Here is a 12,796-nt window from a genome sequence, read left to right as displayed (position 1 = left end):
CAGATGGCCTCACTAAGTTGCTGAGGCTGTCCGCGAACCGCAATCCTTTGGTCTCAGCCTCCTGAATGCTGGGATTACAAGTGTGTGCCACCATGCCTGGCTTTCTTAGTGGTATCTTTTGATGAGCAAAAGTGTTAATTATGAAGGATAGCTTATCAATATTTTCCTTTATGACTGTTGTTCTTTGGATGCTAAGCCCCATGAAATCTTTAGCCCCATATATTAAAGATTTAATTTTATGTTTTCTTCTAGAAGTTGTATAGATTTTGTTTTACTTTTATATGTGATTCATCTAGAATTCATTTTTTGTTTTGGTTTGGTGTGAGATAGGGAAATACTTTCGTGAGTTTCTAAAACAAAATAATTTCTACACTGTGTTTGCAATAGTTTATTCTTAAGCCGTAGTCAGTGTTTATGTCAGGGGAAGTACAAATTTAATTTTCTGCTTTTAGATTCTATTCTTGACATCTCACTAACAAGAGAGAAACCAGAAGGTAAACTAATCAGTATATATCCATCACTGCTCAAAAGTGCCTTACAATTTAAAATCAGATTTGGCCGGGCATGGTAGCACACGCTTGTGTTCCCTGTGTTTGGGAGGCTAAGACACGAGGATCGCATGGGTTTGAAGCCAGCCTCAGCTACTTAGTGAGGCTCTCAGCAACTTAGTGAGACCCTGTTTCCAAATAAAGTATAAAATAGGTCTGGGAGAATAACCTGGAGGTAGAAAGTCCCTGGGTTGCACCCCCAGTACCACCAATATACATATATATTAAGAAATATATACATATGAAATAAAATATATAAATATAAATAAAATAAAATATATAAATAAAATATATAAATATATTAAAATAATAGAAATAAAAATATATATGAAATAAAAAATAAAATCAGATTTGAACAGGGCCTTACGAGTCATCTAATCAAACTTCAATTTCTAATCTTAGCCTCTCTAAGTCCTATGTACTGCCTGTCTCTGCTCTGCCTCTCATTCAGACCTCAGTAGCAATTAGGATTTTTCCTGACAGACTGCCTGATATTAGGCTCATGGCATTTTATCTTTTCAGACATCTAAAATGTCTCAAAAATGTAAATTTTCCTTCTATACAAAAGTTAATAACATTTAAAAGTATAAAAAAATTTATTCAGATAATACTTTTGGTGAGTACTTTCAATAGCAAATTTTTCTGATAGATTTAAGTTACACAGTTGGATCAACACCTAACTTTCAGATAGATTTTAAGATACACATTGGATATGCATATAACTTTCAGGATTGTGCCTTCTATTAAAATCAGGCACATCTGTGTGCAGTATCTGTGAGAAATTTTCATTTCATTAGAATTGCTAACAGACTAATTTATAACAAGTAGCAAAGATGCACTACTATTTTATTGTAAGACATGAAGTCAAACTTCCTTATAATATTTCTTTGGCATAAAGCCCTTTTTTAAATCTGTGATACTGGAAATGGAACCCAGGGGCATTCTACCACCGATCTACACCCCGTGCCCTATTTTTTTATTCTTATTTTGAAACAGGATTTCACTAAGTTGTAGAGGGCCTCACGAAGTAGCTGAAGCTGTCCGCGAACTCAAGATCCTGTTTCCAAATAAAATGTAAAATAGGTGGTCTGGGAGTGTAGCCTGGAGGTAGAAGGGTTCCATCCCCAGTACCAAAAAAAAAAAAAAAGTGTGTGCCACCATGTCAGGCTTTCTTTTTCTCTTTATAAAAGCCCTCCTTCCCGATTTTTATGTAGGTGGAATAGATGGAAAATGTTAATAGAGAAAAAATATTTGTTTGCCAGATTACATGCAATGTGACTTGACTTGGTAGGTATCTAACTTCTATCTTCCCTGCTTTGCCTGGGTCTTGGTGATGACTTAGGTCTGGAATTAAGTACTGGAATTATAGGTGTGTGCCACCCCTACCCCCCAGTTAGGTATCTACTTTTGAAGAATTTTAAAGACTTTTTTCTAATTGCTTTGAACTGTGTTCTATAACTTTTTCCTTTTGTATCTTCTTGTTGAAGTCAGTTTGAGATTAACTACTGCATATTATTTTTAGTGAGCATTCTTAAAATTTCAAGTTTTTATTTTTTAATTATTGATCATTCAAGAGTAAAGAGACTAGGATTTGAGGAATATGTTGGAAGTTACTTTATGTTATTAGAAATGTGTGTTCTGCCAAGTGTGGTGGCACACACCTGAAATCACAGTACTTGGGAGGCTGAGGCAAAAGGATCTCAGGTTCAAGCGTGGCCTTCAGCAAGTAGCGAGACTGTCATCAACCTAGCAAGACTATGTTTCAAAATGAAAATAAAATAGGGTTGGGAAGGTAGCTCAGAGGTAGAATGTCCCTAGAAGGAAATATTAAGTAAAACTTTTACATGCTTATATTACTTTTTATTTTTCTTTGTAGGGAGTGATTCAGATTTACTTCAAAGAGAATTTTTGTTGTTTGAGCTCTCTTGTCAGTCTGCACTTAGTTTGACTAACATCTTTTGGCCTGGATTTTCATCTTGGTAGGAAATAGAGTAACAAGTTTATGTTTGCAAATACAAATGTGTAGTAGAAGTCTCCTACTCACTAGTGAGGCATTGGTGTTTTTTTTCTTTTGACAGATAAATTTAAGTTAAATAAAAGAATAATTTTCCCTTGTTGAATTGAAATTTCAATTGAAGTGGAAACAGTTATAGGCAAATGAGAAATTAAATGCTATTTAAACAGAGAAAAATAATTTTTTAGGACTCAGTAGAATTTTTAAGTAGCAAAGTAGTAAAGAAAGTTTACAGTCAACTTTTGGTTAATTACTGCGTTTTACTTTCTGGAAACACACACACACATACACACACACACGGAATGAAATCCTACATCTCACTTATTAGGTGCATACTAGATACCTAACCTTTTGTATCTTTACTTTTGTTTGGGATTATTATATATTTTCAGTGAAGTGATCATTTTTAAAGATTAGTTGTATGAAGCATAGACACTTATTAGCCTTTTACTGTGTGTTGGCCTGCCTGCTTCCCTCCCTCCCTCCCTCCCTCCCTCCCTCCCTCCCTCCCTTCCATCTACCCATCTATCCTTTCTTCCTTACCAGGGGCATTCTACCTCTGAGTCACATCCCCAGTCCTTTTTACTTTATTTATTTATCTTATTTTGAAGCAGGGTCTTACTAAGTTGCTGAGGCTGACCTCAAACCTGTGATCTTCCTGCCTCAGCCACCCAGGTACTGGTATTACAGGTGTGTGCTATAGAACACAGCTTATATATTTTTTTTCTTAAAGAAAAAAATGATTTTTTATATAACTTTAAAGATTTAAAGAGTCTATTTAAATGAATTTTAATTATTGTAAAGCAAATTAGCACTTCCTAAGTGTCTTTAGTTGATCATAGCAAGAGACCCTATAATGATTCTTTTTTTTTTTTTTTTTTTGTGGTACTGGGGTTCCTGGAAGCCCTTTTACATTTTCATTTTGGAAACAGGGTCTCCTAAGTCAGCGCGCGGCTGGCTTCGAACCTGCACGATCCTCCTGTCTCCGCCTCCCAAGCGCGGGGATTACAAGCGTGCGCCACCACGCCTGGCTCAATGATTCTTAACATTGGAGAAAACATCCTTTTTCAAACAGGCTTTTAAAAATATGAACAGGTTTAATAAGGGGCACATTACCTTTGATATATTTTTCATGTATATAAGAACAGTTAAAGAACTGAGGGGATGTTGTAGTTACTGTGTTTCCAAGAGAAAGCCTGCTTGTGACATATTATTTACTACCTGGTGAAGTTTAAAAAGGCATCCATTTTAAATGTTGGACAAGCTTTAAAGCAACTGAAACTCTCATATATTGCTTGTAGACAAGAAATGGCACAAGCCCTTTAGAAAACAGTTTAGAAGTTTCTTAGAAAGTTAAACCTACACTTAAACATGTGATGCCATGATACATACCACTTCTAAATATTTACCAAGAGAAATAAAAATGTATAGCCACATAAAAGCACATATAAGAATTTCCATAACAGCTTTATGTTCACCAAACTAGATGCTATCCAAGTGTCTATTAAAAGGTGAACATATAAATATATTGTGCTATACTGGTCAGCAACAAAAAGTAATGAACTACTGAAGCATGGAACAGCCTGGATGAATCATGAAAGCATACTGAGTGCAGGAATTCAGACGTAACACTACCCTGTATAATTCCATTTATGTTAAACGCCACAAAATAAAATCTGATTCATAGTGACAAAGCCAGGTAAGTGGTAACCTGAAGCTAGAGGTTGTAGGTGAAAATAGATATTTAGAGTTAGAAATACCTCTTGATTGTGGTTACAGTTATACAGGTGTGTGGTTGGAGTTTGCCAAATTTTACTTTTACCACAGGTGTATTTTATTATGTGCAAATTATGAATCAGTGTAAAGGGCTTCTGTTACAGTGGTTATAGAATCTGATATTCATTTCTTTTTTTTTTTTTTTTCCTAGTAAATATTTATTTTTTTTAATTAATTTATTTTTTAAATTGGTGCATTGTAGTCATATATCAATCACATTGGAGTACAAGACTTGAGAGGATATACAAGCACACATCATCCAATTAGCCCTCCTGCAGCCCCCGTCCCATTCCCTCCCCCTCCCTCCATCCCACACTTCTTTGGTGATTTACTTTGATACATTTGTTTATGTACCTCCTGCATTTTAAAGAGGCTCCGTCCTCCAGTATTACATACCCTCTGATTGGTCACATTAGTTGCTTCACTATAGGGCCCTTTCTATAGCTCAACCTCTTCCTGTTGCCCGTTTCCTCCTAGTTACTGCTGATTAAGGGAAGCGTCTGATTTATATTTTCTGCGATATTTCTCTGTGCATGCTGCGTTGCAAGTACCAATCCCACTCTTGATGGTCCCAGTAGTGCCCTGGCTACTCAGTGGACTGATCCAGACCTCGCTGGCTCACGCAGCGGCCTTGCCTCATGGGAGGACCCAGTTCTGGTCTCGCTGGCCCCTGAACCGGTCAAACCCCTAAGCTGGCTTTTGTCCCGACCTTGGAGGCCGCAGGAGTGAACTTGCCTCACGCCAGGCTCCGATGCTGGCCATTGGCCCCTGCACCAGTCTAACCCCTTGGCAGGATTCCAGTCCCGGCCTCGGAGGCCCCAACACTGGTAATGCCTCACGGCAGGCTCCGATGCCGGCCTCACTGGCCCCAGCACCGGCCTAACCCCTCGGCAGGCTCTTATCCTGGCCTCGAGGCCCCAGTACCGGCCTTGCCTCAAGGCAGGCTCCGATGCCGGCCTCGCTGGCCCCAGCACCAGCCTAACCCCTCAGCAGGCTCTTATCCTGGCCTCGGAGGCCCCAGTACCGGCCTTGCCTCACGGCAGGCTCCGATGCCGGCCTCACTGGCCCCAGCAGTGGCCTAACCCCTCGGCAGGCTCCGATCCCGGCCTCAGAGGCCCCAGTACCGGCCTTGCCTCAATGCAGGCTCCGATGCCGGCCTCGCTGGCCCCAGCAGCGGCCTAACCCCTCGGCAGGCTCCAATCCCGGCCTCAGAGGCCCCAGCACTGGTCATGCCTCAAGGCAGGCTCCGATGCCGGCCTCGCTGGCCCCAGCACCGGCCTAACCCCTCGGCAGGCTCTTGTCCTGGCCTCGGAGGCCCCAGTACCGGCCTTGCCTCACGGCAGGCTCCGATGCCGGCCTCGCTGGCCCCAGCAGTGGCCTAACCCCTCGGCAGGCTCCGATCCCGGCCTCAGTGGCCCCAGTACCGGCCTTGCCTCAAGGCAGGCTCCGATGCCGGCCTCGCTGGCCCCAGCAGCGGCCTAACCCCTCGGCAGGCTCCAATCCCGGCCTCAGAGGCCCCAGCACTGGTCATGCCTCAAGGCAGGCTCCGATGCCGGCCTCGCTGGCCCCAGCACCGGCCTAACCCCTCGGCAGGCTCTTGTCCTGGCCTCGGAGGCCCCAGTACCGGCCTTGCCTCACGGCAGGCTCCGATGCCGGCCTCGCTGGCCCCAGCACCGGCCTAACCCCTCGGCATGCTCCGATCCTGGCCTCGGAGGCCCCAGCACTGGTCATGCCTCACGGCAGGCTCCGCTGCCGGCCTTGTTGGCCCCAGCACCGGCCTAACCCCTCGGCAAGCTCTTATCCTGGCCTCGGAGGCCCCAGTACCGGCCTTGCCTCATGGCAGGCTCCGATGCCGGCCTCGCTGGCCCCAGCACCGGCCTAATCCCTCGGCAGGCTCTTATCCTGGCCTCGAGGCCCCAGTACCGGCCTTGCCTCAAGGCAGGCTCCGATGCCGGCCTCACTGGCCCCAGCACTGGCCTGACCCCTCAGCAGGCTCTTATCCTGGCCTCGGAGGCCCCAGTACCGGCCTTGCCTCACGGCAGGCTCCGATGCTGGCCTCGCTGGACGCAGCAGCGGCCTAACCCCTCGGCAGGCTCCGATCCCGGCCTCAGAGGCCCCAGCACTGGTCATGCCTCAAGGCAGGCTCCGATGCCGGCCTCGCCGGCCCCAGCACCGGCCTAACCCCTCGGCAAGCTCTTATCCTGGCCTCGGAGGCCCCAGTACCGGCCTTGCCTCACAGCAGGCTCCGATGCCGGCCTCGCTGGCCCCAGCACCGGCCTCACCCCTCGGCAGGCTCTTATCCTGGCCTAGAGGTCCCAGTACCAGCCTTGCCTCACGGCAGGCTCCGATGCCGGCCTCACTGGCCCCAGCAGCGGCCTAACCCCTCGGCAGGCTCCGATCCCGGCCTCAGAGGCCCCAGTACCGGCCTTGCCTCACGGCAGGCTCCGATGCCGGCCTCGCTGGCCCCAGCAGCGGCCTAACCCCTCGGCAGGCTCCGATCCCGGCCTCGGAGGCCCCAGCACTGGTCATGCCTCAAGGCAGGCTCCGATGCCGGCCTCGCTGGCCCCAGCACCGGCCTAACCCCTTGGCAGACTCTTATCCTGGCCTCGGAGGCCCCAGTACCGGCCTTGCCTCACGGCAGGCTCCGATGCCGGCCTCGCTGGCCCCAGCACCGGCCTAACCCCGCGGCATGCTCCGATCCCGGCCTCGGAGGCCCCAGCACTGGTCATGCCTCATGGCAGGCTCCGCTGCCGGCCTCGTTGGCCCCAGCAGCGGCCTAACCCCTCGGCAAGCTCTTATCCTGGCCTCGGAGGCCCCAGTACCAGCCTTGCCTCACGGCAGGCTCCGATGCCGGCCTCGCTGGCCCCAGCACCGGCCTAATCCCTCGGCAGGCTCTTATCCTGGCCTCGGAGGCCCCAGTACCGGCCTTGCCTCAAGGCAGGATCCGATGCCGGCCTCGCTGGCCCCAGCACCGGCCTAACCCCTCAGCAGGCTCTTATCCTGGCCTCGGAGGCCCCAGTACCGGCCTTGCCTCACGGCAGGCTCCGATGCCGGCCTCACTGGCCCCAGCAGCGGCCTAACCCCTTGGCAGGCTCCGATCCCGGCCTCAGAGGCCCCAGTACCGGCCTTGCCTCACGGCAGCCTCCGATGCCGGCCTCACTGGCCCCAGCAGCGGCCTAACCCCTCGGCAGGCTCCGATCCCGGCCTCAGCGGCCCCAGCACTGGTCATGCCTCACGGCAGGCTCCGATGCCGGCCTCGCTGGCCCCAGCACCGTCCTAACCCCTCGGCAGGCTCTTATCCTGGCCTCGGAGGCCCCAGTACCGGCCTTGCCTCACGGCAGGCTCCGATGCCGGCCTCGCTGGCCCCAGCAGTGGCCTAACCCCTTGGCAGGCTCCGACCCCGGCCTCAGAGGCCCCAGTACCGGCCTTGCCTCACGGCAGGCTCCGATGCCGGCCTCGCTGGCCCCAGCAGCGGCCTAACCCCTCGGCAGGCTCCGATCCCGGCCTCAGCGGCCCCAGCACTGGTCATGCCTCACGGCAGGCTCCGATGCCGGCCTCGCTGGCCCCAGCACCGGCCTAACCCCTCGGCAAGCTCTTGTCCTGGCCTCGGAGGCCCCAGTACCGGCCTTGCCTTAAGGCAGGCTCCGATGCCGGCCTCACTGGCCCCAGCAGCGGCCTAACCCCTCGGCAGGCTCCGATCCCGGCCTCGGAGGCCCCAGCACTGGTCATGCCTCAAGGCAGGCTCCAATGCCGACCTCGCTGGCCCCAGCACCGGCCTAATCCCTCAGCAGGCTCTTATCCTGGCCTCGGAGGCCCCAGCACCGGCCTAACCCCTCGGCAGGCTCTTATCCTGGCCTCGGAGGCCCAAGTACCGGCCTTGCCTCATGGCAGGCTCTGATGCCAGCCTCGCTGGCCCCAGCACCGGCCTAACCCCTCAGCAGGCTCCGGTCCCGTCCTCGGGGGCCCCAACACTGGCCTTGCCTCACTGCAGGCTCCGATGCCGGCCTCGCTGACCCCAGCACCGGCCTAACCCCTCAGCAAGTTCCGGACCCGACCTCGGAGGCCCTAGCACAAGCCTTGCATCATGGCAGGCTCCAATGCCGGCCTCGCTGGCCCCAGCATCGGTCTAACCCCTCTGCAGGTTCCAATCCCGGCCACGGAGGCCTCAGTAGTGGCCTTGCCTCACAGCAAGCTCAGATGTCGGCCACTGGCCCCAGCGCCCGCCTAACCCCTCAGCAGTTTCCGATCACTGTCTCTGTGGTTATTATTTCAAAGGTTCCAGTTGTAATGTATCAGATCTCTGCCTCCCCCGAATATTGGCCACTGGCATTGTCACTGCCTCCACCGTTTCAAATCCTTCCCAGGCTCTTTTTCCACTCTGAAAGTTGTCCAGTGTTCCTAAGCATGCGTGATGGTAGCATTCGACATTTAGTGTAATTTCTCCAAAAAAATAAAGTTGGTAAGATCCGGTTTCTGCTTCTCCTGAATACAAGTCTCCTCCACCATCGTGAAGAACTCTTTCAACACCGCATTTCTCCTTGGTCTCCGCTAAACTCTCTCCTTATATGTGATGTCTGAGATTCTTAACAATATAGAGAAATAGCAGTCCTCTTTCACGGCGAATTTTTCCATAAGTTCCAGTGCATTTAGATAAGTTTTGTCTGCATCTCCAGTGTCCTGGCATCCATAACGGCTTTCTTACCACCTCTCCGATATTTTTCTTTATCTTTTTCTGTTCTGGGCCCGGTTTCTCCAGGGGTCTGGCGTGCTACTCGCAGTTCGGCCGGGACCCAGAGTCCCGCGACCCGGGCCCCATCTGGCGTGCCCAGCCCGCGACCCCCGCCCAGAACCCAGCGTCTTACTGGGCCTGGTTTCTCCAGGGGTCTGGCGTGCTACGCGCAGTTCGGCCCGGGGCCCAGGGTCCCGCGACCCGGGCCCCATCTGGCGTGCCCAGCCCGCGACCCCCGCCCAGAACCCAGCGTCTTACTGGGTCCGGTTTCTCCAGGGGTCTGGCGTGCTACGCGCAGTTCGGCAGGGGCCCAGAGTCCCGCGACCCGGGCCCCATCTAGCGTGCCCAGCCTGCGACCCCCGCCCAGAACCCAGCGTCTTACTGGGTCCGGTTTCTCCAGGGGTCTGGCGTGCTACGCGCAGTTCGGCAGGGGCCCAGAGTCCCGCGACCCGGGCCCCATTAGGCGTGCCCCGCCCGCGACCCCCACCCAGAACCCAGCGTCTTACTGGGCCTGGTTTCCCCAGGGGTCTGGCGTGCTACGCGCAGTTCTGCCTGGGGCCCAGAGTCTGATATTCATTTCTTAACCAAGGAATCAGTTACCAGCAGTAAGGCCTGTTCTGAGTTTTTGAAGTTTTGAATTCTCAGTGGAGGGTTCAAAAGTATTTTTCCTTTATGTGCCTTTTCATTCTTTTTTTGTATGTGTGGTACTAGGGATTGAACTCAGGGGAATTCTGCCTTGGAGCTACATCCTCAGCCCATTTTTTTTTTATCTTTTATTTTGAAATGGGGTCTCAATAAATTGTGGCGAACTTACTTCGTTGCTGGGTTGCTGAGAACTTATGCTCTTCCTGTCTTGGCCTCCTGAGTGCTGATGTGTGCCACATGCCCAGCCAACTTTGCATCCTTATGATTCTGAGAGCCAGAGAGCCCAGGACCTGCTCTGTGCTGGACTCTTTACTTGGCTTTGAGGATAATGAGCAAGAGAGGCATCTGCTCTTTGAAGGATGAATGTTGACATGAGCATGTGTCTTTAAACAGGAGCAAGTATTATAGAAGACAGGTGTACAGTGTTATGAGAGTAAATGGTAACAGTGAAATGATAATTCTGGCAGCATTTTTTGGTGCTAGTGGAGGTGTAATTAATGTTGGTTTTTGTCAAATACAAGTGCTTCATAAAACATAGCTAAACAATACTAATTGTGCTTAATGGAAAGTATGTGGGATGGAAATTTTGTGTTCTCATAAATTTAAGAAATGCAGTGTAAAATAAAGTTAAACTTTTTTTTTTTTTTTTTTTTTTTTTTTGCGATACTGGGAATTGAACCCAGACACATTCTACCTCCAAGTTACACCCTCAGCCCTATTTTTTATACATTATTTTGTAACTGGGTCTTACTAAGTTGCAGAGGGCCTCACTAAATAGCTGAGGCTGGTCTTGAACCTGCAATTCTCCTATCTCAGCCTCCTAAGTACTGGGATTACAAGGGTGTACCACCATACCTGGCTAAGCTTTTTTTTTTTTTTTTAATTCTAGGACTTCTCAGAACCTTTAATGTGTTTTATTCTAATTCTTTAAGGTGGCGCTATAGTATACAGTACTATTTGACCTTGGAACCTTTTTCCTTTGGCCTATATTTACATACGTAGATCTCTAAGCAGTTGAATAAATCTACAGTAGCATTTAAAAATCAAAATGACATTTTAAAAATGCACAGTAATATTAGTATAAAACATAGTTTAGCTATGAATTTGTCATTTCTAGATACTAGAAATGTATTTATATTCAAACATTGAAATTTTGGAAATTAGTTTCTACATAATGAATCAGTTCTCTATTCTTTCATCTTTAACTGATAAGGAAAAGTGAAATTTATGTTTCTCTTCTATTTCAGAACAAAGTAGAAGAGATGATTTAGAAGCTTTAGGTCATATGTTTATGTATTTTCTGAGAGGCAGTCTTCCTTGGCAAGGCTTAAAGGTAATTGTTTCATTTTTTTTTGAATTTTATAAAACATCCATATATATTAAGGTCGTATCTTCCAACTAGATGATTTTTAACATTACTATAGTCTCAGGATTTATTTTCCTATTTTAGGCTGACACATTAAAAGAGCGTTATCAGAAAATTGGAGATACAAAACGAGCTACCCCGATAGAAGTGCTATGTGAAAATTTCCCAGGTAAAGAATGCCAGTTGATAAATGTGCTTCTATATGGAGAACCAGAACTGATTGATTTCATTGCTTAAGTTTATAAATGACTTTTTTTATGTTTATAGAGAGTGAACACTTTAAAGTGATTTAAAAGTTGTCAAAAATTGATGTATAGACCATGGGAACTGTGTGTATTTGCAAGATGATATTGATACAAACACATTATATATGTTAATAATGTTAACCAATATTAGCTGAAGTTGTTTCTTCAGTGACATAATACTTGGAAAACAGTGCCATCTACATAAATGTTAGCCATTTAGGTCTCACTATTAGGTTCAAAAGAGGAGATTCAAAAGGAAGGTTTTTCTTTCTTGCTGAAATACCTACAAGTAGAAGAGTAAATAAATATTGATTGTACTGCAGTTTAGGTATAGCCAGATTGACTGGCTATCATTATTTGGTTTAGTTTTAAAGTAAAATCAAATTTTGATAACGATACTAGCTTTAGGGTATTTTTACATTGGAAACATGAATATATTTATGAATATTATTTTTCAGGTAGATTTATGAGAACTTTAATTAAACCAACAAATTTCTAAATTAGTTAAGAAATAATAATTTGTTGTTAATATTTTAAAATACCTACTGTGATTTCTGCAGCAATGTTAAGTGAAAAGAGAACTGAATTTGAAGATGCAAGACTTGAGTTCCTATTTCACTTCAGTATTCACTGGTTCTGCTGTACAATTTTGGTACTTTTATCGTGCTGATAATAGTAATACAGCTGGGTATGGTGGCGCATGCTTGTAACCCTAGCATTTGAGAGACTAAGACAGGAGAACCGCAGTTCTTGGACAGCCTCAGCTACTTGGTGAGGCCCTTTGCAACTCAGTGAGACCCTGTTTCAAAATAATGAATAAAAAAATAGAACTGAGGGTGTAGCTTGGAGGTAGAGTGCCCTTGGTTTCATCCCCAGTACTTAAAAAAAATAATAATAATAGTAATATAATCTCAATAGCTTTCTTAAGTTTGCTTATTTTTCATTGTCAGAAAACTATATTTTTCTTTCTTGCTGAACTACCTAGAATTAGAAGACTAAATATATATTGATTGTACTAGTAGTTTAGGTGTAGCCCAGATTGATTGGCTATCATTAAGAAGCCCATATAAAATTCTTCAGAAAAAAATGGAAATGCCAAAGTAATTTAGCTAGGTGATTAGAAGGAGAGTAGAATAGTTAAGACAGTCACTGTTGAGGAAGGCCACCAGGTGTGCCCACTCTTGTTGCCCACTGGGCTTTGTATGATCCTTTTCTTACTGGCCCCCTGTTATTGGAGCAGAAAATCAGCTATAACAAAATGTCAGAGGTGTGAGAATACCTACCAATTCTGTGCCACTCTTTTTCACTACTTACTCACCATTTTGCTTTTTGGTTTTATGTTTTTTTAATCTCCTGTTCCTTTTAGAAAGTATAACTTTAAAAAAATACATGCCTTATAATTTTGGGAGTGATAATGGTGTGAAGAGATTTGTGAATTACTGAATAATTGTTATCTGACCAGAAATTAAGGCA

At 46.9% G+C, this 12,796-nt stretch overlaps 1 protein-coding gene across 6 annotated transcripts in view; it reads left to right on the top strand.

Moving 5' to 3' along the window:
- The window catches only part of CSNK1G3 (casein kinase 1 gamma 3), a gene marked incomplete at both ends in the record, with an annotated part of 73,568 nt that overhangs the window by 35,820 nt on the left and 24,952 nt on the right, over positions 1-12,796 (top strand). For all 6 annotated transcript variants that reach the window (XM_080698213.1, XM_080698211.1, XM_080698210.1 and 3 more), the window contains 2 exons: positions 10,960-11,045; positions 11,163-11,247. In XM_080698213.1, coding sequence (XP_080554339.1) covers positions 10,960-11,045; positions 11,163-11,247 — 171 coding nt within the window. The remainder of the gene's footprint in view (positions 1-10,959; positions 11,046-11,162; positions 11,248-12,796) is intronic.

Source organism: Muscardinus avellanarius, assembly GCF_963383645.1.
Source record: "Muscardinus avellanarius genome assembly, chromosome: 7".
Taxonomy (NCBI): Eukaryota; Metazoa; Chordata; class Mammalia; order Rodentia; family Gliridae; genus Muscardinus; species Muscardinus avellanarius.
Note: the sequence above shows the minus strand (reverse complement) of the source record. Positions and strands in the feature narration are given on the sequence as shown.